The sequence below is a fragment of the Alosa sapidissima genome, chromosome 17, assembly GCF_018492685.1.
Source record: "Alosa sapidissima isolate fAloSap1 chromosome 17, fAloSap1.pri, whole genome shotgun sequence".
NCBI lineage: Eukaryota > Metazoa > Chordata > Actinopteri > Clupeiformes > Clupeidae > Alosa > Alosa sapidissima.
This window is the reverse complement of record NC_055973.1, coordinates 32,286,186-32,308,488: the sequence shown is the minus strand read 5'-3', so window position 1 is coordinate 32,308,488 and position 22,303 is coordinate 32,286,186. Positions and strand designations below refer to the sequence as shown.

Here is a 22,303-nt window from a genome sequence, read left to right as displayed (position 1 = left end):
AAATGGCAAATATTTGCCTGATTAACCGGCTTTCTGATCAGTTGGTTGACCTACTTTTAAAAAAACAAAAATCTAAATGCGGCTCTGACTAATCCTAATATCAGTCAGTTATCCAGTTACCTTTAAAAGCGGCTCTTATTATAATCATAATATCAGTCAGTTATCCAGTTACCTTTAAATACTGCTCTGACTATAATCATAATATCAGTCAGTTATCCAGTTACCTTTAAATGCTGCTCTGACTATAATCATATCAGTCAGTTGCCTAGTTACCTTTATGTTTGCTAGTCATATCTACTGCTGCTTTTCTCACAGTTTCGTGTTTCAACCTATTTTGCTACCTCATCACCCTGTATGCAGTGCTAACTTTTGGATGTTGATGCTTCAATGTTGCTTAATTTTGAAACTTGCAAATATCTCCCTGGCAACTTAAAGGGCAAGCATGTTGGCTAGCACACACTCCCTAAACGGAAGCATGACCGCTTCCCTCTAGTCGTCTTGGGGTGTGTGTGTGTGGTGGGGGGGGGGGGGAACTAAGTGAAGCAGAGCAGGGGGTCGGGCCACAGGTGTTTATGTCCTGTTTTCCTGGCACGAGCAAGCAAGGATGCGGAGGATGCCTCCAGGCCTCTTATATTTAGCCGACCGTCTGGGTGTGTGTGTGTGTGTGTGTGTGTGTGGGGGTGGGTGGGGTAGGGGATTTGGGGCTTTGGCGTGCCACTCATAAGCACTCTCTCCTGCGCTATGCTCTGGTGGGCATGGTCGCCGTGCGAGGCCGAGGGCCGAGGTCAGCGGAGAGGGAGAGGAGGGGCCAAGGGCTGCCCTTATCAGTGTCTAATTAAGAGCTTCAGACACAGCTTTCTCTTGTCTCGGAGAAACTCATAAAAACATGACATGCACTCCCCCTCTGCCCCAAGGCCTGTCCTCCCCTCAGTCTAGAGAATTCACACTCTCAGGCGCACACACACACACACACACACACACACACACACACACACACACACACCACTTACTGAAGTCATTTAAGGTGTCACACACACACAGGGCTGACTCGAAGAGAGGCACTGCACACACACATGCTTTCTTTGACATCATTTCTCTGCACATCAAGCCCAGCAGTTCGTAGGCAGACTGAAAAATATCCTTCCTTGTTGTCACACACACACACACACGCACAGAAGATACTGTAGTGAGCACTGCTCACACTCATACACACACACACACACACACACACACACTCTCACACACACACACACACACTTTTTCCTTTGAGCGATAAGGCTGAGTATTAATTAGGAAGTTGACTGTGTGTGTACAGCAACACACGTGTGTGGGAGCAGAGGGGAACAGAGGAAAGCCTTGACTCCAGCCGGCCCGGGCGCGTAGCGCTCTTATCGCGAGGGACGGGGCAGAGGAGCGGACGCCAGGAATGCAAACACTCTGACCAGAGGAGGGTCCCGAACAGAGAGGATGGAGGACTTAAGGAGGAACCAAACGTGTGTGTGTGAGAGAGAGAGAGAGAGAGTGTGTGTACGTGTCCGTGCATGTGTTTGTGTATGCATGTATGTTCGTGTGTGTGTGTGCGCGTGCGTGTGTGTGTGGGGGACGCCTCCTGCTGCAGGTGTCTGATGTGTCCCACATCCCCCAGTCACAGTAACTCACAGATTCACCGATTTCACTGTGTGAACCTGGACTGGATGGAATATCCATCAATAACATCAAATGTTGCATGTCCAGTGAAAAGGACTTCTCAGATGAACATCACATTGCATGCCATAGGAGCGATCGTGTGTTGTGAGTGTGTTTGTGTGTTCTCATAAACATATGGTGAGTGTGTGTGTGTGTGTGTGTGTGTGTGTTTGTGTTTGTGTTTTCATAAACACATGGTATAAACACCTGTTTGTGTTTTCATACAGGGTACCCGCGGAGTCTTAAAAGTATTAAAAAGTATTAAATTTCATTTTCCTAAATTAAGGCCTAGATTTAGTCTAATATCCTCACGTAGCGTACATCAGACAAGGATTAAAGTTCTCCGTTGTACGACGGATTTCCGTCAATTTGATTTTAGAAATGTCATATTTGAGATCGGAGGGGGGGGTCTATCACCTTTTCTTTTCCTTTTTTTAAGGCAACTACAAATATTAGGTCCGATGAATGAATGTGTGTGATGGTAAATGTTTAAAGACCTAATAGTGTTCTTGAGAACTTTCTGTGTCTCAGAGACCGCTCAAGAAGATACGTCAGCCATGAGTTTCGCTTTGTTTATGTTGTAGCTACACGCTTGTCTCATTGGCCTGGGGCGGTTGCTTTAAAAACAAATAACACGTCTGGAGGACTAACGGTCTAAAAGTTGGATTATAGTGACACAATTGAGACAGCTGATGAGGTTGCCCAATCCGCAACTTTTTTGGATATGATATTGTGAGCTCTATGTGCGAATTTGGAGGCTGTGTTCTTTCCGTGCATCAATGTAGACAATTTCTTACTTTCGCGAACTCTTGTCAGGGGAGGTCATTCCCCTGAAGTAGTAGTACTTCCCCTGGGGAAGTACTACTACTCATCTTCAAAGCCCTCCACAACCTTGCTCCCCCCTACATCTGCCACCTCCTGACCCCTTACACTCCTTCCCGCTCACTCAGATCCTCTGACCAAAACTTCTTGCCTATCCCCCGCTCCAGACTCTCCACCCTGGGTGGCAGGTCCTTCAGTGCCTTGGCCCCCAAACTCTGGAACTCCGTCCCCCAACCCCTTCGTACCTGTCCTTCTCTTCCTTTCTTCAAAGCACATCTCAAGACCTTTCTGTTTAATGATCAGTTCTCCTCCACACCCAACACATAGTTCCATACAGATAACTTGTCTTTGTTGTATTGTTTTGTTTGTTTGTTATCGTGTTTCCCTGCCTTTGTCTCTGTTGTATTGTTTGTTTGTTTGTTATTGTGTTTCCCTGCCTTCCTACTATGTAAAGCGACCTTGGGTTTGAGAAAGGCGCTATATAAAATAAACTTATTATTATTATTATTATTATTCATTTTGGGTGTCACCTATGACTTGAACAGAAAGCCTGCTATGCCACCCGATGTAGCCTACTATTATTGTTACAGTTTTTGATCAATGCAACTAACAGTATGTGTAATACGACGCAATATAAACCGTAGCCTATGCCCATCCCGTCTGTTATGACATGTACAACAATGTTTTTCACAATTTGCGACGGAAGGTTTTGACTGAGCGTGTTAACATAAAATAATAATATCGCAAACTGTTGAGTAAGGGGGCCTTGTAGCCTATTTTGCTTAGGCCTCATTTTAACGACAGTAGGTTGTGAGCGTATGTTGACAAAAAATAACCATGCAATTAAAATAGTCAACTTAAAACTTTGCTATTATTAATGTATAGCACAAAACCATAACCAGTAGGCCCACCAGAACCTTGCATATTAGCGTCATGATTTGCGTGCGTCTATTTGGCAAGGCTGTCATGGATGCGTTGCTAAAGGAAGGCTCAGGTGTCAAAAGTTGAAAAATAAATGGAGATGGGCGGCTGTTGGAAACGGGGGAGAACTAACAAGCCATGGTGTAAAACAATAAAGTGCCAGGGGTTTGCTTTTCCGCGGTTTGCTGCAAAAAAATTGTTTATGGATGCAATAGGAAAGCGTTTTAGCACGCCAACAATCAGAAGACCGCCATAAGGTTAACGTACGTGCACTTCAGGACATCTTCCCTACCTGGTGCAACTAGCCACCACGACAGAGGTAGGCTACGTTTAGCTATGGCTGACCGTGTTTGCCCTCAGAAAGTAGGCTACACATGTTCCTTCATAGCGCAACACGACCTGTCCCTCACCATATCGCAACCTCTTGTCAACCTTATACAATCTGTTGCTGAAGACAAAAGCGCCCTCTCCAGATTGTCGTTATCAGATGCGCAGACCTCCTACATGAGCACACACAGTATTGCTGCTCATTGGAAAACTGAGTTGTCCGTAAAACTCAAAATTACCATGTTTTCATTAAATGCAGATGAGGCAACAAATGGAACTATGAACAATATCTAGACTGTTCTGATTCGTTACTTTGATGAGGAAATGTGAAGTCTTGCAAACTTGATTTTATAGATTTTACTTGGTGTTGAATTGCATATTAACAAGAAAAAAAATCTCCCCTTTAAACACTTTTGGCCTGAAGTAATTAAATAAGAGTAAGTTAAAGCCTTGCTACAATATTGCTGCAGTAGAAAAGAACAGCAATGGCTAATCAGCAATGGTCAGGGATGGTATTGAAATAATGTTTTGTTCTTCAGGAAAACTCAATCTCAATCAAGAACACTCTCAATTCGCTTTATTCACATGGCGGCCATTGGTGGCTAAAACGAGGCTACAGGGTACACAAACCATAGGATTGTTATGTTCTATGCATTCACCTGTAGGTGGCATTAATTACATAGAAACTTAGTACCCTGTAGCCTCATTTTGGTGTTTATTTGGTGCTTTACTTTGCTGTTGTAAATTTGTCCATGAAGTGGGACATTGTCACGTTACTACCGCGACAAAGCTTTGCGTTGCCACTGCACTGCTGTCATGTTCATGTTGGCATGTTCAAACACTTAAATAGTAATTATTTGAGGTTTAATCTTACCTTTTAATATTATGTATTCTATCCGAATGGGAGCGATGTAGGTATTAAATTTCATCTGAAGTGGTATTAAAAAGGTCTTAAGTCTTAAATTTAGGTCTGACAGTTCTGGGGGTACCCGGTCATAAATACATGGTATAAACACCTTTTGATCCCTCACTCTCTCGCCCTCATCAGTGGGGCATTTTAAATCTTATTGCCCCTTTGCCTCTTTCTCCCCCTATTGTGGTCGCGGTCCACTAAGCAACACACACTTGCCTGAGGACCCCACAGGGATCACACTGGACAACAGCCCACTCTGACCACTCAGCCCGTCCCACTGAAAGCGCTCTCGCCTGGGGTGTGCACTGGCCAAAGCTCCCCCTCTTTTCAGAAAGAGCCAGCGAGTCAGCATGGAGGGCATTCTTGTGCTGTCAGGGGCGATACAGGCATGAGGCCTAAATGGCCTGCTACCCCCACTGATCTGTGTGTGTGTGTGTGTGTGTGTGACAGGCATGAGGCCTAAATGGCCTGCTACCCCACTGATCTGTGTGTGTGTGTGACAGGCATGAGGCCTAAATGGCCTGCTACTCCACTGATCTGTGTGTGTGTGTGTGTGTGTGTGTGTGTGTGTGTGTGTGTGTGACAGGCATGAGGCCTAAATGGCCTGCTACTCCACTGGGCTGTGTGTGTGTGTGTGTGTGTGTGTGTGTGTGTGTGTGTGTGACAGGCATGAGGCCTAAATGGCCTGCTACTCCACTGGGCTGTTCCCCTTTGGGTGTTAAGGCAGATGGACAGAAGCACCGGGGCTGGCTGTTGGTGTGGAGGAATGTTTGGTGACTTAAAACAGAGTTTAAGTGCTTGATTGGTCTGACTGTCTGTGCGTGCATGCGTGTTTGTTTGTGTAGGTGGCATGGTCACAGGGGCCATCGCACAATTTTGGATTCTTTATCAAATGTAGAATTAAAGAATCTTAAAAAGTGGTTGGTGGTATGATCGCAAGGGCCTTGTTTTATGTATGTAATTCTATTTGTATGTTTTCATTTCCATTGTGTTATTGTACTTGTATGGCACGATATAGCCGTAGATTTCCATTGTGTTATTGTACTTGTATGGCACGATATAGCCGTAGATTTCAACTCACGACTGCTGCTACTGCCTTCCCAGGGCACGATGATTGAGCCGAGTCTGCTGCAATGCTGCAAGGTGTCCTGTGGGGGGCGCCCTGTGGACCACCACACCCAGATCAGCAACAAGCTGCTGCTGGACATCCGCCGCCACATCAGGAAATACTACAGCGTGAGTACTCTGAGCCCCACACACACACACACACTCTCTCTCTCTCTCTCTCTCTCTCTCTCTCTCTCTCTCTCTCTCTCTCTCTCTCTCCCACTCTCACTCACTCACTCACTGAAACGCACGTGCATGCACACACACACTCTCAACACCCATGCACGCATCATCCTCTTTCCCAACGCACCTGTAACACGCTCATTACCTGTAACACGCATGCACGCACCTGTAACACACTCATTACCTGTAACACGCATGCACGCACCTGTAACACGCATGCACGCACACGCACACACCTGTAACACACTCATTACCTGTAACACGCATGCACGCACCTGTAACACACTCATTACCTGTAACACGCATGCGCGCACGCACCTGTAACACACTCATTACCTGTAACACGCATGCACGCACCTGTAACACACTCATTACCTGTTACACGCATGCACGCACCCGTAACACACTCATTACCTGTAACACGCATGCACGCACCTGTAACACGCTCATTACCTGTAACACGCATGCACGCACCTGTAACACGCATGCACGCACCTGTAACACGCATGCACGCACCTGTAACACGCATGCACGCACCTGTAACACGCTCATTACCTGTAACACGCATGCACGCACCTGTAACACGCTCATTACCTGTAACACGCATGCACGCACCTGTAACACGCATGCACGCACCTGTAACACGCTCATTACCTGTAACACGCATGCACGCACCTGTAACACGCTCATTACCTGTAACACGCATGCACGCACCTGTAACACGCATGCACGCACCTGTAACACGCATGCACGCACCTGTAACACGCATGCACGCACACACCTGTAACACGCTCATTACCTGTAAACTTTTTTTTTCTTTCTTCTTACTTGCTCTCCTTGAACTTTATCAGATTTACAAGATTCATGACCTAGTGCTCACTCCTAGTGCTCACTCCTAGTGCTCACTCCTAGTGCTCACTCCTAGTGCTCACTCCTAGTGCTCACTCCTAGTGCTCATTACCTAGTGCTCACTCCTAGTGCTCATTACCTAGTGCTCACTCCTAGTGCTCACTCCTAGTGCTCACTCCTAGTGCTCACTACCTAGTGCTCATTACCTAGTGCTCACTCCTAGTGCTCACTCCTAGTGCTCACTACCTAGTGCTCACTCCTAGTGCTCACTCCTAGTGCTCACTACCTAGTGCTCACTCCTAGTGCTCACTCCTAGTGCTCACTCCTAGTGCTCATTACCTAGTGCTCACTCCTAGTGCTCACTCCTAGTGCTCACTCCTAGTGCTCACTCCTAGTGCTCATTACCTAGTGCTCACTCCTAGTGCTCACTCCTAGTGCTCATTACCTAGTGCTCACTCCTAGTGCTCACTCCTAGTGCTCACTCCTAGTGCTCACTCCTACCTAGTGCTCACTCCTAGTGCTCACTCCTAGTGCTCATTACCTAGTGCTCACTCCTAGTGCTCACTCCTAGTGCTCACTCCAAGGTCGCCCATATTACTGAAGCTTGATTGCTTGTTTGCTCTTCAACTGTAAATTCCTTTTAGTAAGTTTCTGTCAGATGAAAATAAGTAAAACAACATATAAATACACACACACACAGCAACTTACACACACGCCTCCACATGTACGCACACAAACATTCTTGCACACATATTCACTCACATTACAGAAGGAAGCACTTTCCTACATTCTTCTTTACTCCAGTTCCTACCAGCTGGCCATCAGTTATTTGGATCTGGGAGTCTGTCCCCAGTTAGTGGCCTCCGAGGCCTGGAAATCGGGCGCCAGGTGGCCCGATGCCCGCAGTCACAAATTCCAGATGAAGTTAGTGAAGTAGCGGCGGAGAGGAGCGAGACGTTTGCGGCGGCGGCGAGCGAGCGAGACGTTTGCGGTCCCTGATTGACCTGAGACAGTCGCCACTCTTGACTGATTGTGATTGTAGTGGGGTGGGCGAGGGTTTCATTTGCATGCGCCGCCGTCTGCTGCGTTTGTTTGTTTGCCCTGGAGATGCCAACGTTAGCCACTCGCTAGCCTCTCTGTGTTAGCTGCTGCAGCTCCCAAGCGATGGCTTCCCACTGGGGTGCAAATGGCTTTTAGCCACAAACGCTTCCTTCCTCAAAATCCCCTTCCTCCAGCCCACACCTCGAGTCTCTCAGTCGGTCCCTAATGTTTGTGTTATAGTGTAATGTTATAGTGTTTTGCACCAGAGACTTGACAGGTCGGATAGCTAACAGCTCTGGCCTCCCCCTCCCCCATCCTAATGTAAGGAGCATGTGCATGTTAGTGAACTATACATTATAGGATCTGATTTCTGCCTTCAGGAAGGTGACCGGCAGGCTGTCAGTGTGTTAAACGGTTTCCTCACCCGGGGGGGGGGGGGGGGTGTTAAGTGTGCTACCACAGGTCAGCTGGTTGAGAACGATGTGCCCAATAGAGCAGAGGTTAGGAAGACCTCTACTTTCAGATGCTAAATCAATTTTCATCACTAAATGTCAAAGTATCAAGTAAATGCAAAATGTAAATATGCTGTATACTGAAAGTATTCAGTGGATACTGAAGTATGTAAAAAAGGATGTTTAATAATACAGAGGTTCTGTGTCTTTCTGCTATAAGAATGTTCCAGAGGAGTCTGAATAAGAATGTTCGGATAGTTGGGTGGTGTCGGTGAGGTTCTGGAACGCAGGCCGTATGCAGGTTAGAGTGAGGTGAGGTGGGGGTGGGGTGGGGTGGATGGGTGGCCAACTCTCCCACCGTGCTGTGCAGAAATCAATTAGCGGTGTGAATGTAGCCACCTCCCTCAGTAGCCCTGAATCTCTCGCTCCCATTGTCACACCGAGTGAAACAGCTGCTGGCTTTGAATGCTAACACCCCCACTCTCTCTCTCTTTCTCCCCACACACACACACACACACACACACACACCAGGCTTATCCTGAGCAGATCCCCTCCCTCTGGCAGTGCAATGAAGAGGGGTAATATTGTGTAATTAAGGATTCCTTTCAGCAGAGGGGAGAGCTCAAATAGAGCTGTTTGTTCGGGGAGATAGAGGGAGAAAGCCCGCCGGAGCGACGGCGTGAGAGGGGGGGGGGGGGGGGGGGGGGGGGGAGCGGGCGAGAGAGAGAAAGGGAGCGAGTGAGTGGCTTACATGGTTACAGATTGGAAGTCGGCGTCTTGTTTGTGGAGTTTCCTGTCGAACAGCAGCAGTGAGGCATTAATCACCAGAGAAATTACAGCCGTGTCCACCATCCACCCCTCCACCACCCCCACCCCCACCCCTCCACCCCCACCCCTCCACCACCCCCACCCCCACCCCCACCCCATTATCAATAAGGAGAAAAAGCAAATACACACTTTCTTCTCCCTCTTTCTTTCTTTCTTTCTTTCTCTCTCTCTCTCTCTCTCTCTCTCTCCCTTTCTCACACACTGTCTTTCTCTCACACTCTCTCTCACACTCTCTCTCTCTCTCTCTCTCTCTCTCTCTCTCTCTCTCTCAAACACTGTCTTTCTCTCACACACTCCCTCCCTTCTCTCTCTCTCTCTCCCCTCCTCACACACTGTCTTTCTCTCTCACACTCTCTCCCTTCTCTCTCTCTCTCTCCCCTTCTCACACTCTCTCTCTCTCTCCCCTTCTCACACTCTCTCTCTCTCTCTCTCTCTCTCTCTCTCTCCCCTTCTCTCTCTCTCTTCCTCTTCCTCTTCCTCTTCCTCGCTCCTGTCATCCGTTCCCTTGCCTCCCCTGCCGTCTTCAGTCAAATGAGTAGTGTGGCCCCCCTTGTATTTACCCCCATTCTAATGTGGGTTGCCATGGCGTTTAACAAATTATTGCAATTATGTTCGTCACGCGGGTCGCCCTTGGTAACTGGCTGGGGGAATAGAGGGATAAGAAGGGAGAAGAAGAAAAAGAAGGAGAGAAAGGAGGAGGAGGAGGAGGAGGAGGAGGGGGGGAAAGAGGTGATAATCCTGTTTTGAACAAAAGGTCAAATTGCTGAATAGAAAAGGCTTGATTAAGCCAAAGATGTACAAAGTGGTCGTGGTTTCTGCCCCATTCAGCCTCCCGCCAGAGCCGCGGCCGTCGGCCTGTAAGTACATCTGTTGATTACTGAAGTACAAAGCCACCAGAGCCTGTTGTCTGGAGGCTTTTTTTTTATTATTTTTTTTTTCCCGCCCCGGCTTGCTGTAATCGCTGCCGTTTGAAGCGTGTGAGGGAGTGTGAAATGGAGCGAGCGAGCCAGGCCCAGCCACTGGAGGCGCTTACAGAAGAGAAGCAAAGCAGCTGGATTGAGGGCACAGCCACCACCGTGTGTGTGTGTGTGTGATGGAGAGGCCAGTGGAGAGAAAAAGAGGGCAGGTGGATTTCTGGGAAAGATATCTTTGCATTCTGGGAAAGATATCTTTGCATTCCTTCATGGTGAAAGATTTTGGAAAAAAACTCCTTGTAAATCCTTGATGTGCTCTCCAGTGAGTAGGCCTGGGGTTAATGGTGCCCCTCGTTACTGTTACCGATAGCTGAACAACTTTGGCTTGATTTGGCAGATATTGTACAGAGAGGAAAAGTGCTGAGGTGGGGAGAGAAGAGAAGAGCATGTTGAAAAGAGATTGGATAATTGTAGGAGGTGTATGATGGAGAGAAGAGAGAGGATGGAAAAGAGAAGACAAGAGAAAAGGAGGGATATGATTGAGAGAAGAGAGAATGGTGGAGGACAAGAGAAAACGAGGGATATGATTGAGAGAAGAGAGAATGGTGGAGGACAAGAGAAAACGAGGGATATGATGGAGAGAAGAGAGAATGGTGGAGGACAAGAGAAAAGGAGGAAAGGAGAACAGAGTACAGGGTACAGGAGTGATGGAAGAAAAAGGTGAGGAGAGAAAAAGATGATTATTGGGGGGGGGGGGGGGGGGGGCTGGAAGATCGTGGGGTGGGGGGGTTAGGAAGATGATGGGGGGGGGGGGGTGGGGGGGATGCAACATTTTTACCTTAATATAACCTCTGCAAAGCCAATTTGATGGTAAACAAACTTGTAATAGGGGAATCGTTCTCCTAGCATAGCCATAGAGCATAGCCATAGAGCATAGCTATAGCGTTCACCTAGCGTAGCCATAGAGCATAGCTATAGAGCATAGCTATAGCGTTCATCTAGCGTAGCCATAGAGCATAGCTATAGCGTTCACCTAGCGTAGCCATAGAGCATAGCTATAGAGCATAGCTATAGCGTTCATCTAGCGTAGCCATAGAGCATAGCTATAGCGTTCACCTAGCGTAGCCATAGAGCATAGCTATAGCGTTCACCTAGCGTAGCCATAGAGCATAGCTATACCGGGCCTCTACCAATAGAACCAGCAATGCAACTTCAAGAATTGTCGACCCCGAATAGCCTCTGTAGGTGCAGACCTATAGAGAGGAGTGTGAGAGGGGGAGGGGCAGCGCGATGTTCCAGTGCCTATAGAGAGGAGGGGCAGCGCGGTGTTCCAGTGCCTCGCGATGTTCCAGTGCCTATAGAGAGGAGGGGCAGCGCGGTGTTCCAGTGCCTATAGAGAGGAGGGGCAGCGCGATGTTCCAGTGCCTATAGAGAGGAGGGGCAGCGCGGTGTTCCAGTGCCTATAGAGAGGAGGGGCAGCGGGGTGTTCCAGTGCCTCGCTCTGATCCCCGGTCCTGGGCTCAACCTGCTGTTTGGTTAAATGATGTGGAACTCATTTGACATGTGCAGAAGTGCCTGTGTTCACTGTGTCAGGTATCGACTGGTGTAATTATGCAATTATGGCCCTTTATCCTGGCGCTCCCCGCCGCAGCTTAGTCTTTCAATTAGAGGGTTTCTTCTCTCTCTCTTGCGCCCTGTTTTCTTCTCTCTCTCTTGCGCCCTGTTTTCTTTTCTTCTCCCTCTTTTTCCTCTTTCTTCCTCCTCAGTTACACGGAGACCGTTGGAAGAGTGTGTGATAAATCAGTAGTCTTGTGTGTGTGTGCGCTGGCTTGATTTAAATTTTCACTTTAATTGTTGTGATGTATTGAAACAGAGCGGAATAGAATAAAGAAATAAAATGGCTGTTTGTGTCTATACTGTATGTATGTGTATATATATATATATATATATATCTATGTGTATATATATATGTGTGTGTGTGTGTGTGTGTGTGTGTGTGTGTGTGTGTGTGTGTGTATATGTGTGTGTATATGTATATGTATATGTGTGTGTATATATATATATATATATATATATATATATATGTATATATATATATATATGTGTGTGTATATATATGTATTATTACTATTTTTTTAAGATACTTCACGGTATGATGCTGTGTGATGCTCTGGGTTGTGCATAGTAGATTGTGTAGATTGTACGGTCAGTTTTGTCAGGTGTTAGTTATGAGTGTAAAAGTGGTTTTAGGTGTGTGTGTGTGTGTGTGTGTGCGCAGTGTGGAGGTGCAGAGTGTTTCTTCAGGGCAGTCTGTTGAGGTCTAGTGTGCACTGTGTGTGTGCACTGTGAACCACTCTGTGTGTGCACTCGTTCCAGAGTGCAGGGTTCTGGGTCAGTGGGCAGGTGCAGGCGAGTAGAAGCAGGGCATCATGGGTAAATTCTTTTAGCCATCTTCCCATAGTAACTTGTCACTGGAGTTCAGCTGAGCAATCTCAGGTCATTTATGACTTGGAGGTTTGTTTCTGCAGCAGCTGTTCTGTCGGTCTGTCTCCTCTCCTCTCCCCAGTCCTACTGATCGCACTGTGCTGGTCAGGCATATTGTTTTCACTCTACTGTGTTCCTCTTCATGTGTCTCCATCTGTACAGTGTTCAATGCAAGTCATCTTTATCTTTATCTTTATTGCTGTGACTTTTTTTTTTTTGCATTGCCATAGCGGAACATTTAAACTCACTCATTCTCTCTCTTCTCTCTTCTCTCTCTTCTCTCTCTTCTCTCTCTCTCTGACTCTCTTATTTCTCTCTCTCCTCTCTCTTCTCTCTCTTCTCTCTCCTCTCTTCTCTCTCTTCTCACTCATTCTCTCTCTCTCTCCTCTCTTCTCTCTCTTCTCTCTCTCTCTGACTCTCTTATTTCTCTCTCTCCTCTCTCACTCGCTTCCTGAGCCCATGGGAACATTTGTGTTGTCTTAGGTCTGGGTCTCACACAGTAACAATGAGGGCCCGAGAGACAAACACTGGGATGTGATAACTTGCGTACACACACACACACACACTCTCTGTCTCTCTCTCTCTCTCTCTCTCTCTCTCTCTAGCCACACACACACACACACACTCTACAAAATGAAAATCAAACAGCACACATATGTCAAGATTCAATTATGGCTCCCGTCTCGGAGATAATTATCCTCAGCAGCCCTCGCCGGCTGACACCCATGGGATTAATTAGGAAATTAAAAGGGCCTATTGATACTGATAGGGTTGTGCGTCAGGACAATAGCGGACCTGTGTGTGTGTGTGTTTGTCCACGCTGGACAGGTAGATAAGACTGGAAGGCTGTTGGCTTTAACACGAACGGAATACACCAACGATAAGCTTCAAAGAGGCCCTCCACAGTTAATCAAACTGCAGGAAATGGGACCAAATTAAGCCATCCACAACTGTGTGTGTGTGTCTGTGTGTGTAGGAGGGATACTGTGTGCCTCCTCCATCTCTGTCTCTCTCTCTCTCTGCTGTCGGCCTTATCTGTTCCTGTTGTAGTCTGTGCAGCATTCATCTCATGTATGCTGAAAGTAATTGTGGGTGGATATAATTACTTGACAAAAACACAGCAGACTTCGGCAGGATTCCAGATATCCAAGATTCAGGCTTTACTTTACAATAACGCGCGTCAAGGGAGAATACAGCTTTCAGCTCGGAAGCATCGACTACAATTCACTCATCCATCTGGGACCAATCCATTGGAGTGTTGCTTCAGAAGGCTGGGCCTAATCAAAAAATGCTTGCATATGATTGAATAAGCCACTTGTCAGTCATCTATTGACGTGCTACTTCAACCACTCACATCGAAGCCAACCCGTGACGCTGAGAACAGTCTCACATTCGCTTCTACGCTATGTCACATCTATGAAACTCCCGCCCTGCGTCCTGATTGGCTGTACCATAAAATCTGGTGCAGAAATCACTCTCAACGGAAGAGGTCCCAGATGGATGTGAGTGAAGCTAGGCGGAGCTAAGCGGAACGAAATTCATCTGGCGAGAGTCAGGTTAGAAGAGACTGGTCTTTTATGCTCAATTTGCAAGGGTGTGGTTCACGTGGTGGTCATAGGTACAACGTCCTGTGATTGGCTTTCTCTTCCCGCCGTTTAGTCAGCCACACCCAGACACACCTACACACACCTACTTGCTATTAACATATTAGGCAGGCTCCTCAGGTAGAAATGTTATACAGGATGTTCTAAACATTCTTACACTTAAATCATTGTACTCCTTGTACTGAGACTCCATTGTACCTTGTACTGTTAAAGTTAACCCTAAGGTCTTTGTCTTAACCAAAGACAGAACAAAGGAGCTTGTGGACAGATGGTAGGAGCACATGGTGCCCAGCCAGTGGGGAGCATTTCACACCTACATCTGCATTGAATAGATCAAAGGAAAAGGGAGAGAATACACTCTCACTGTAAATGGGGCTAAGCCTCCATCTAGTCTGGGGCCAGAAAATGTCATAAAAATAATTCCCATCAATACCCATGCCAATAACATCTCATATAACCATGCCAATAACATCTCATAACCATGCCAATAACATCTCATATAACCATGTCAATAACATCTCATATAACCATGCCAATAACATCTCATGCCAATAACATCTCATATAACCATGCCAATAACATCTCATATAACCATGCCAATAACATCTCATATAACCATGCCAATAACATCTCATATAACCATGCCAATAACATCTCATAACCATGCCAATAACATCTCATGCCAATAACATCTCATATAACCATGCCAATAACATCTCATATAACCATGCCAATAACATCTCATGCCAATAACATCTCATATAACCATGCCAATAACATCTCATATAACCATGCCAATAACATCTCATATAACCATGCCAATAACATCTCATATAACCATGCCAATAACATCTCATAACCATGCCAATAACATCTCATGCCAATAACATCTCATATAACCATGCCAATAACATCTCATATAACCATGCCAATAACATCTCATATAACCATGCCAATAACATCTCATGCCAATAACATCTCATATAACCATGCCAATAACATCTCATATAACCATGCCAATAACATCTCATATAACCATGCCAATAACATCTCATAACCATGCCAATAACATCTCATGCCAATAACATCTCATATAACCATGCCAATAACATCTCATATAACCATGCCAATAACATCTCATGCCAATAACATCTCATATAACCATGTCAATAACATCTCATAACCATGCCAATAACATCTCATGCCAATAACATCTCATATAACCATGCCAATAACATCTCATATAAACATGCCAATAACATCTCATGCCAATAACATCTCATGTATACCCATGCCACTAACATCTCATGCCAATAACATCTCATATAACCATGCCAATAACATCTCATGCCAATAACATCTCATATAACCATGCCAATAACATCTCATATAACCATGCCAATAACATCTCATATAACCATGCCAATAACATCTCATGCCAATAACATCTCATATAACCATGTCAATAACATCTCATAACCATGCCAATAACATCTCATGCCAATAACATCTCATATAACCATGCCAATAACATCTCATATAAACATGCCAATAACATCTCATGCCAATAACATCTCATGTATACCCATGCCACTAACATCTCATGCCAATAACATCTCATATAACCATGCCAATAACATCTCATGCCAATAACATCTCATATAACCATGCCAATAACATCTCATATAACCATGCCAATAACATCTCATATAACCATGCCAATAACATCTCATGCCAATAACATCTCATATAACCATGTCAATAACATCTCATAACCATGCCAATAACATCTCATGCCAATAACATCTCATATAACCATGCCAATAACATCTCATATAAACATGCCAATAACATCTCATGCCAATAACATCTCATGTATACCCATGCCACTAACATCTCATGCCAATAACATCTCATATAACCATGCCAATAACATCTCATGCCAATAACATCTCATATAACCATGCCAATAACATCTCATATAACCATGCCAATAACATCTCATATAACCATGCCAATAACATCTCATGCCAATAACATCTCATATAACCATGCCAATAACATCTCATATAAACATGCCAATAACATCTCATGCCAATAACATCTCATATAACCATGCCAATAACATCTCATATAAACATGCCAATAACATCTCATGCCAATAACATCTCATGTATACCCATGCCACTAACATCTCATGCCAATAACATCTCATATAACCATGCCAATAACATCTCATATAACCATGCCAATAACATCTCATATAACCATGCCAATAACATCTCATGCCAATAATGTCTCATATACCCATGCCAATAACATTTCATGCCAATAACGTCTCATATACCCATGCCAATAACATCTCATGTATACCCATGCCACTAACATCTCATATAACCATGCCAATAACATGTCATGCCAATAACGTCTCATATGCCCATGCCACTAACATCTCATATGCCCATGCCAATAACATCTCATGTATACCCATGCCACTAACATCTCATATAACCATGCCAATAACATGTCATGCCAATAACGTCTCATATACCCATGCCACTAACATCTCATATGCCCATGCCACTAACATCTCATATGCCCATGCCAATAACATCTCATGTATACCCATGCCACTAACATCTCATGCCAATAACATCTCATATAACCATGCCAATAACATCTCATGTATACCCATGCCACTAACATCTCATGCCAATAACATCTCATATAACCATGCCAATAACATCTCATGTATACCCATGCCACTAACATCTCATGCCAATAACATCTCATATAACCATGCCAATAACATCTCATGTATACCCATGCCAATAACATCTCATGCCAATAACATCTCATATAACCATGCCAATAACATCTGTTGCACTTTTCTGCTTTCTCTCTCTCTCACACTTTCTCTTTTCACTACTTTTCTGTCTGCTTTCTCTCTCTCTCTCTCTCTCTCTCTCTCTCTCTCTCTCTCTCTCTATTTCTGTATGTCTCTCTCTCTCTCTATTTCTGTATGTCTCTTAAGGCACCTTTGATAGCTTACTAAAGTGTTGAAGTTTTGTTAAAACTAACGTCTTAAAAACTAGGCTTCCTTTTCAAACCTTGCAATATACTGAGGAATGTTGAATATCACGTTAACACTAACCTACAATTAAATGAATTGAACAACATTTTGGGAGTGAAACATTTAAAACAAGGCTGTTGTAAAAAATATTATTTAAAAGCCCACGAAGCCATCAAAAGGATCCTTTGTCATTGTGCGGGTGACTGAGAACCACCTTAATGTCCAAGTGAACTTTGATGTTGGAGCTTTTCATCGTATTTGAGAGGAACTTTCTTCGCTGTGCCAATGCATACTGTTGCAATGCATTGTGTTATAGTATAATAATGGTTGTTGTCAGATGTTGTTGAAAATACCTGACACTAACCTATAGTGGTATTTCTCAGCCAAGTGACTTGTTTAAATGTCTGTACTTGCCCTCATTTGGCTAAAAAAAGAACCAAAATGGCATCTGTAGTCCACATGGCAACCATGTCAATCATGCTGTTTTAAAAAGGCTCGTTGCTGTTCTAGTTAACAGCTGATGGTTTTTAGTGGTGCACGGACTCTAAAGAGTCAAGGGCTCATTTTAGTAAACACGCGTGGGAAGGTAGCCGCCATTCACTGATTCAATTCAAGAATGATATTTTCGGAAAAGCCTGTTGACACTGTGACAATAGTTTTGCCCAGGTGTTTTCAGGGCCATTACCTGCCTAACACCGTGCATGAGTGAGCGGAGGCCTTGGTGTGGAGGTGGAGTAAGAGTTAAGTGCTTTTGTTGGCTGACTGAAATGGTAGGAAGCCGGCCCTGTGTTAAATGCTTTAGTAGCTCTTTAGTAGTGCTTCTAAAACTGATAATTCCGGTCCTTGATTGTGATCGGCTGAATCACGTTTGATGTCGTTGTAAAATCCAGCATAAACATACACCTTGACCGCATTTCGTTCTATATTACTGCGCTACCATAAATTGATACAAAAGTTAAAGTAGCTGTCTTTGTAGAATCAGTGTAACCTACGGCCTCTCGGGGCCTATTGCTTAATTCAATAATCACTGTCCATTTGCTGACCACATCAGACTGGAACTTTGATCTTTGTGGGAGCAGCCTTGCCACGTCAAGAGTGATGTAAATATTTCTCCTGATCCTCTTGTTTCTCTTCCCGTGCACTCTAATAGTGACGTATAGGCAGTGGGTATCACAACAGATACGTTTTTAGCGGACCTCAGCGTGACGACTTGTATTAATACGCATATGAGCATGTAAAGTGACCATGACTCTCCAGAGTGTATATCTATCTGTCTGTGTAGACTCGTAATATATTCTGTGGTCAGCTCATGCTCATCTCTTTTTGTTCTCTCCCTCTCTCTGCACTCACTCTTTCTCCCTCCCTGTGTGTGTGTGTGTGTGTAGCAGGTGGGAGAAGGGTAATGTGGGTGTTTGTGTTAAGCTGTGTGTGTGTGTTAGGGAGAGTATCTGAGCATAAAGGTTTATAAAGCTGCGTTGCCCCTTTAGTAGAGTGTGTGTGTGTGTGTGTGTGTGCGCGCAGTGGGCTGTCATTACAGGCAGACGGCAGGAGTAATGTGGGTAATACCCTGCTAATGACACATCAGCCTCTGTCAGGGGCAGAGAAGGAGGAGCCTGCACCTGTCCTGGGCCTTATTAATACACACACACACACACACACACACACACACACACACACACACACACACACACACACACACACACACACACACACACACACACACACAAACACATACACACACTGGACCACTGTCTCATTAATATACACACGCACACATACGTTCTCACACACATACACTCCCACCGACAAACACTCTCTCTCACTCATACACACTTACTCACTCACACACACATACACTCCTACCTAACCATAAATACACTTTCACTCACTCACTCACACACCCTCACTCACTCGCACACATACACACACACACATGCACACATACCTAACCATACACTCACATTTCCTAATGCTCACTCACACAAACACACACACTCACACACTCGCTCTCTCTCACTCACACACACATATACCCAACCATACATACACAGCATATAGGTAGGTATGCACACACAAAGACAAATGCACACAACAGACCCAGTAAATAAATATTCACCCACACAAATGCACACAAAACACACAAGGTTGTGTTGTCACTCATGCACCAATAGTCAAACATAGTGTCATTGCTCATGGATGTCAAACACCCACTCTAAAATTTTGATATACTATCATTCACCTAACAGTTGAGCACACACACACACACACACACACACACACACACAGAAATAAACAACATTTACAGTGCCCTCCAGAATTATTGGCACCCCTGGTAAAGTTCACTAAAAACAATCAAACCTTGAAGGGAAGTAAATTTATTCTAAGAAAAAGGAATATCTTTTAAAGTAAGAAATATTTTTTAACAAAAACACGTGCCACAATTACTGGCACCCCTAGTAAATCTTATGTACAAAGTGTAAAAGAAGCATTTCCCATTTATTTTCAACTTCTTTAAGTTAATCAGAGTGTCGGTGAACTTTCAGCAATAGTCCATGACTTTCTTTTCCACTAAGCTCTGAAAAATAAAGTGATACAGAGGTCAAATACCCTAGTCATTTTTCAACATAGGACAAGACAGGAGAATACACTAAATTTAAATAAAAGGAAAGTGTGTTGACCTTTGCACGTCAGGGAATGGCTATAAAAACTAGTAACCAATTGTTAAAATGTTCTAATCAACTGGAAATGTGACACTTGCTTGGACAAAGACCCATGTTTATCTTGGATGGTACGAGAGGCAAAAAAAATCTGTAAGTCACTGTGGGAGAGTTACAGAAAAAAAATATTATCTTGGGGTCACCAATTCTCCATAAAAATCTTCAAAAGTGATCTCAGTGCTAATAGATTATTTCGAGGGCATGCCATGCCTTTCCTGGCATTGCATTACAAATGTAAATACTGAATGCTACAGTGACTTACGTCACTGGTGCACATAGAACAATGACTATACTGAAAAGAAGTGATATTGTGGGGCTGTTTTTATTCCAAAGGCCCTGGGACCGCATTAAGGACAGGTTTTCCATGAAGATTTGTCAATCTCTGCCAAGACAGTAAAAGTGGGTCGTAATTGGATCATTCAGCAGGTCAATGAAGCAAAACACATGTCCAGATCAAAACACACGTCCAGATCAAAACACACGTCCAGATCAAAACACACGTCCAGATCGAAACGGAAACGGTTTACTGAACACAGAATCAAGCTCCTGCCATTGCCATCTCAGGGCCACGTTCTAAACTCCACAGGAAAACGGAGGAGAGTGCGCACATAGGCACCTAGCAACCTGGACCATCTGGAGAGATTTGGTAAAGAGGAAGGAACGGCCTCAACTCCCTTGCCTATTATTCTACAACATTATGGGATGTCATAGAAGAATATTACGAGCTGTTGTATAAGGTATTACTTGCAGGGGTGCTGATAATTATTGCACTTGTCTTTTTGCTTTTTGTTAAAAATATTAATTTCTTTATGAGGTATTTTTGTTTCTCAGAATAAATTTGCTTCCCTTCAAGGTTGGAGTGTTTTCATTGTAAGATTACTTTAATCACCAAAAGATGACCAAAACACTGCTACCTGTTCTTGTCAACTTCACCAGGGGTGTTAATAATTGTGGAGGGCTGTACATGACGCTCTTCTACTCCTACAAGCTCTTTAAGCGCTTCACCATCTCATCCATCCATCCATACGCACTCATCATCCCTTTGGCAGAGGCTGCCATGCTAGGCTCCAGCCGGCACAGGGGGAGCAGTGTGGGGTTCAGTGTCTTGCTCAAGGACTCGCTCACACACACACACACACACACACACACACACACAGGGTCATGAGGAGCTTGCTTGGCTGGAACCAGCAACCTTTTGGTAGCTGAATAACTCCTCTACCTCCTGGGCCACTGCTGCCCCAACATTGTTGCTAATTTCTTTTATTTTCTCTCTCTTTCTCCCTTTCTCTCTCTCTCTCTCTCTCTCTCTCTCTCTCTCTCTCTCTCTCTCTCTCTCTCTCTCTCCCTCTCTCTCTGTCTCTCTCTCTCTCCCCTACTCTCTGTCTCTCTCTCTCCCCTACTCTCTCTCCCTCTCTCTCTCTCTCTCTCTCTCTGTTTCTCTCTCTCTCCCCTACTCTCTCTCCCTCTCTCTCTCTCTCTCTCAGGGCTGGCTCCATTGTGAGGACCAGGCTTGTCCCCATCGCTCGCGTCGGCTGCCCATCTTCTTCTCCCGCAGCGGCCCAGTGTGCCCCAGCTGCTCCAAGTACACACTCAGGCCAGAGGTACGTACGGGGTGTGTGTGTGTGTGTGTGTGTGTGTGTGTGTGTGTTCCAAGTACACACTCAGGCCAGAGGTACGTACGGGGGTGTGTGTGTGTGTGTGTGTGTGTGTGTGTGTTCCAAGTACACACTCAGGCCAGAGGTATGTACAGGGTGTGTGTGTGTGTGTTCCAAGTACACACTCAGGCCAGAGGTATGTACAGGGCTCTGGTGTCACAGGGAAGATGGTGTTGAAGAAGGCTATCAGAAAGCACAGATTGTCGGACAGCCATTGTCAGCCATGCTGTTGTGTGCATTAAAGCTCACTGAAGCTCCCACTCAAAAGGCAAGAAGTAGTAAAAAGCCGGAGTAATCTCTCATTAGACATACAAACTGGTACAGCCATGTTATGAGGTATCCTGAACAATCAGAAACCAATGGAGATGAGAAGATAATTAAGAAGGCCGCTAATTAGGTGCTACAGACAAGCGGTGCTGCCATGCCCCTCAGCTCCCTGTCCTGTGGGCAGCACTGGTGTGTGTGTGCTGCTCCCTGTCCTGTGGGCAGCACTGGTGTGTGTGTGCTGCTCCCTGTCCTGTGGGCAGCACTGGTGTGTGTGTGTGTGCTACTCCATGTCCTGTGGGCAGCACTAGTGTGTGTGTGTGTGTGTGTGCACTGTTCCATGTCCTGTGGGCAGCACACGTGTGTGTTTGTGTGTGTACTACTCCATGTCCTGTTGGCAGCACTGGTGTGTGTGTGTGTGCTGCTCCATGTCCTGTGTGCAGCACTTGTGTGTGTGTGTGTG

General features: G+C 45.1%; 1 protein-coding gene across 1 annotated transcript in view; it reads left to right on the top strand.

Annotated features, from left to right (window-relative positions):
• Positions 1–22,303, top strand: part of pola1 (polymerase (DNA directed), alpha 1) — a 113,107-nt gene that overhangs the window by 62,114 nt on the left and 28,690 nt on the right. The window contains exons 34-35 of the mRNA XM_042068202.1: positions 5,774–5,905; positions 21,406–21,522. Of these exons, the coding sequence (XP_041924136.1) occupies positions 5,774–5,905; positions 21,406–21,522 (249 nt within the window). The remainder of the gene's footprint in view (positions 1–5,773; positions 5,906–21,405; positions 21,523–22,303) is intronic.